The following is a 4958-nucleotide window of genomic DNA, read 5'->3' as shown; positions in this document are numbered from 1 at the left end:
GTTGTCACTTCGAGGGGTAAAAAGTATAACTATTGCACTGTGTTGTACAGCTGAAACTAATTCTAAAAAATGTGTATTTCATAATAAAAAATAATTAAAAGAAAAAAAAAACATAGGAATTTTTATAACTTATTTCTGTTATTCTAAATTAATACATTGTGGTCAAAGAAGGTGGTCTTTGTGATACCAATTCTTTGAAATGTGTTGAGCCTGGGTTTATGGGCTGCTGTGAAATCAATTTTTACACATGTTCCATATACACCTAAGAAAAAAAAAATTTCTAATTTTTTGGTGCAAGGTTCTATTATGTGCCCATTAAATCTAGCTTCTTATTTATTTAAACCTTTTCTGTCTTGACTAAATTTTTTCTCTGCTTGACCTATCAAATACAGGAAGAGTGTGTTAAAATCTCTTTCTACTATGTTGGAATTGTCAATTTAAGCCTGGAATTTTATCAACCAACTTAAAATTTTTTATGTCTTTGTGGTGAAATGTAAGATGTGATGACACTGTTCTCATTAATGTGAAATTATAATTTTCACCTTATAATCTTATCTGATATTAATTAGCTACCCTTGCTTTATTTTTAGTTACTAGGATTTTCTTTTTCTTTCATCTGATAATCTCTGTCTTCTGACAAAATTTGTTTTTATCTTATAATCTTATCTGAAATAAATTTAGCTACCATAGCTAAGTGAAAAAAAAAGCCAGACACAAAAGGTCACATAGTATATGATTTCATTTATATGAAATGTCCAGAATAGACAAATCCATAGAGACAGAAAGTAAATCAGTAGTTGCTGGAGTTTGCACAGGATGAGTAGGGAATAACTACTGATGAGTAGAGGGTTGCTTTTGGGGGTGATGAAAATGTTGCAAAATTAGATAGTGACAATGGTACACAACTCTGTGAATATACTAAAAATGACTAAATTGTATGCTTTATAAAAGTGAATTTTATGGTATGGGATTTATATGTCAATAATCATAAAATATTTATATAGACAATTATATAGCTGTTTTTAAATACACATCCCTCTGCATTACATGGTCTGTTCTGGAGCGTGGGCTTGGAATTTGCATCATTCTTAAAGCTATCAAATGGAACACAGGAATGTGACTTCTGGCCTAAAGAGCAACAACAACAACAAAACCTTCATTTTCCTTGAAGAAGGGGATGTTAGAAGCAGAATGTTACATGCTCCATATCCCACTGTCAAAATGCTGTTTATCTCCTTTCATGCTATAGTTTTTCATTTCCTCAGGAAAGCCTTTCTCACCCCATGCTAACATGTTGAGCTCTGAGACTCAAGGCCTTCCTATTGAGCAGCTGCTTATAAATTCTGGACAGATAGAAAGGAGAAAAATGCCACTGGTGCAGATATAAAAGGAGATACATTCAACAACAAAGCCATTCAGAAGAAACTTTTAAATAACATTAAAAACTGAAAACATTCACAAGAATCTGTTTTCTGTTATCATAAATAAATAAATAAATAAATAAATAAATAAATAAATAAGTCCCTATGGTGTATTTGTAACACAAGAGTCTTCAAGGGCACTTAGACTTCAGAGAGTATTGCTCTATCTTGTGAAATAAAACATTATGTCTGTAAAGGCCTGACCTATGAAATAGTTGAACTGTTCAGGCTGACACCTCAGTTTTCTGAAAGTTTAAATCCATGGTGTTTCTTCGTGAGTCTGCTGGGAAAGCTTTGAAATTTCTCTCTTATTCAAGTCACATACAAGTTAAATAATATGATGAATCCACCAGACTCCTTATCTTGAAACAATGAGTTCTACTGTCACATTAGACAACAAATGGGAAAACATGGCAGCACTAAAACTCTTAAGACTTCTCTATAGATTTAACACTGTACTGCCATTCCAACGCTCCTTCAGGCCCTGCAAGAAAGAGTGCTGTTTGAACTGACATTTCCCACTCCTACACTTTGAATGTATGTGTGCATTTAAAATGAAAAGGGAGAAAAAGGGAAGAAAAATATTGAATACACACAGTGAGGAATGGTAAGGTGCACTGAGTGGTTTTAAGCCACACAAACATAGCTCTCTAATGCAGGATATGAAAATGAAAGTCAAAAAGAAACCAACTGTCAATCAGCTGAAAAGCTTACCTTCGAAGAATCAACTCTGCTTGTTGTTCAGAAATAGTTAAACCTAGCATCTGGAGAGACTGGACAATTTCGGAAGCCTCAATTTTTCCTTCAAAAAATAAAAAGAAAATAAACTCAGACTCGGACCTGATAAAACCCTCAGAAACCATGAATCTCAAATTCCTCATTTTATAGAGGAAAGCCTTGAACTAATTAAGGTAAAATTATGAATTTATGTACCGTATTTGCCGGCGTATAAGACGACTGGGCGTATAAGACGACCCCTAACATTTCCACTCAAAATACAGAGTTTGTTATATACTCGCCGTATAAGACTACCCCCTCTTCNTGAAGCGATGTCCTCCACAACTAGACTGAAGAACAAAACGACAGCAACTTGTCTGTTCCCCTTTCCCCAATTCCCCAGCACTGTTCCCATCCCCCAATTACCCAATAAAAATCTTTAAAAAAAAAAAATTTAATATATTGTAGCCTTAGATATTTTTTATTTAACTTTTTTGTTTTACAAGCTTCTTGGCAATAATGCCATTTGTACCTGTTTTTTTCCTAAGAGTCGCTCTGCATTGTACCAGGCTTCTGACTGTTTTGGCACTACTGTACCCAGCACCTAAAGTGGCTGGCACAAGGAAACTGCTCACTTGTTGAATTAATGAATGTCTCTGAAAAACAGTTTTGGTGTTGCCTCCAGACTTTAAATTTTTCTATAATTTGTGCGAAAATTATGAATAAAGATGGCAAGAGATTTTGCAATTTTGTTCACTGATATGACCAGTGTCTAGAACAGTGCCTGGCACAGAGTAAATATTTATTGAATGAATAAATGAATTCTAAATTCTGTAGCTTAAAGCCACAAAACACTTAGTATTGACAAACTTCTTAAATAAAATGGTCTCAACTGTGGGTTTATAGAGTATTTCTTTTCAAATTACTAAGGAGGTTGAGCATCTCCTACCATTATTAATTTGCTATTAATTTCTCCCCCATGTGACATGTCTGTTCATGTCTTTTGCTCATTTTTCTAAAGGGTCGTGGGTCTTTTTCTTATATATGTATAGTCCTCTATACACTTAATTCTAATCCGTCAAGTTATAAATTAGCAAATACCTTCTCTTTGTCTTTCACTTTCTTTATGGTGTCCATGAATAGATGCTCTTAATTTTACTGTAGCTGAATTTGTCAATCTTTTCGTTTATGATTACTGCCTTTTGTGCCTTTTTAAAATAAATTCTCCCCTACATTGACATAAAGACACTTCCTGTTTTTTCCCCTAAAAGTATTATAGTTTAACTTTCACATTTAGGTTGATTTTTGCGTGTGGTGTGAGGTAGGTATCTAATTTCATTTTTGTCTGCATGGATGGATAACCAGGAGCTCCAGCACCATTTATTAAATAGTTTCTCCTTTTCCCAGTGATTTGTAAAGCTACTTCTCTCTTGTGACAAATCCCAAATATGGGTGGGCCTGTTTCTGGGATATGATGTTCCTTTTGTCAATCTGTCGATTTGTGTAGCAATACCACTGTTGTAATTACAGCTTAATAACAACTCCTGATATCTGATAGGGCAGCACTTCCCTTCTTCCTCCTCCACCCCATTCCTTGTGGTTCTTTAAGAATGTCTTGGTTATTCTTGGGCCTTTGCCCTTCAATGTAAGTTTGAAACTCAGCTTGAGAAGTTTTTTGAATGGCACTGAGTCATTACCAATCGGGAGAGAAGGTACATCTTTTCTGTACTGAGTCTTCTGTAATGCCTTCTAATGAAATTTTTGAAGTTGCCTTACGAAAGTATTGATTGTGGTATATTATGTCTTTTATGTACAGCTACTTCAGTTTGCTACTATTTTCTTTAAAATATTTCCATTTAGGTCATACATGATATTAGCCTGAAATTTCCCTCTTTCGTTAATTGTGTGCCTTTGGTATTATGGCTATAATGGCCTCACAGAATGGACTGGATACACTCACAGAATGGAGTGTACTTCTACACTCCACAAATATTTATAGCTCTGTTCTTTGACAGTTTGTAAGAACCATCTGGGGCTAAAGTTTCCTTCATGGGAACATTTTTAATTACTGAATGCAATGTCTTTATTTAAGTTACTATTGGCTATTTCTTCTTGATTTAGTTTTGGCCAATTATTTTTTTCTAGAAATTCTTCTAATATTTCATATGTTTTCCAATTTATGGGCAGAAAATTATTCATACTATTTTATTATCTTTTTAAAATTTCTGATGTGTCTATGTGCAATTAAACATCATTTACTTACATCTCTTTTTAGTTCATCAATCTCTCCCCAAGTTTGTCTTTACCAACAACCAACATTAGGCTTTGTTGATCCTATTACTGTATCTTTGCTTTTTTATTTCCACTATCTTTATCATCTCCTTCCTTCTACCTTCTTTGAGGTTATTCTGGTTTCTCTCCTTAATACATTAATTTTCCACCTTAATTCTTTTCTAATACAAGCTTTAAGGCTATAAAATTCCCCCTAAGTACCACCTTAGCTATATCTCACAAGTTTTTTTTTTTTTAGTTAACCAGTTTTTTTACTGGGGTCACATTGGTTAATAAAATCATATAGGTTTCAAGTGTACAATTTTATAACACATCATCTGCATATTGCACTGTATGTTCACCACCTAAAGTCAAGTCTCCTTCTGTCACCCTATATTTGACTCCCTTTATACTTTTTTATGTGATGTTTTCATTTTTTTAAGTCGAAGTACTTTTGAATGTACATGATTTCTTCTTTGACCCTAAATTACAGAGAAGTGTATATCATTTCAAAAACCATAGCTATAAGTGAATATATATATATATATA

General features: G+C 33.6%; 1 protein-coding gene across 1 annotated transcript in view; it reads right to left on the bottom strand.

The window, feature by feature from the left end:
* The window catches only part of SLC25A24 (solute carrier family 25 member 24), a 56875-nt gene that overhangs the window by 21161 nt on the left and 30756 nt on the right, over positions 1-4958 (bottom strand). The window contains exon 3 of the mRNA XM_019628809.1: positions 2136-2223. Within this exon, the coding sequence (XP_019484354.1) occupies positions 2136-2223 (88 nt within the window). The remainder of the gene's footprint in view (positions 1-2135; positions 2224-4958) is intronic.

The sequence above is a fragment of the Hipposideros armiger genome, unplaced genomic scaffold (genome assembly GCF_001890085.2).
Source record: "Hipposideros armiger isolate ML-2016 unplaced genomic scaffold, ASM189008v1 scaffold_808, whole genome shotgun sequence".
NCBI lineage: Eukaryota > Metazoa > Chordata > Mammalia > Chiroptera > Hipposideridae > Hipposideros > Hipposideros armiger.
The sequence above is the reverse complement of the archived record's forward strand: the minus strand, read 5'-3'. Positions and strand labels throughout refer to the sequence as shown.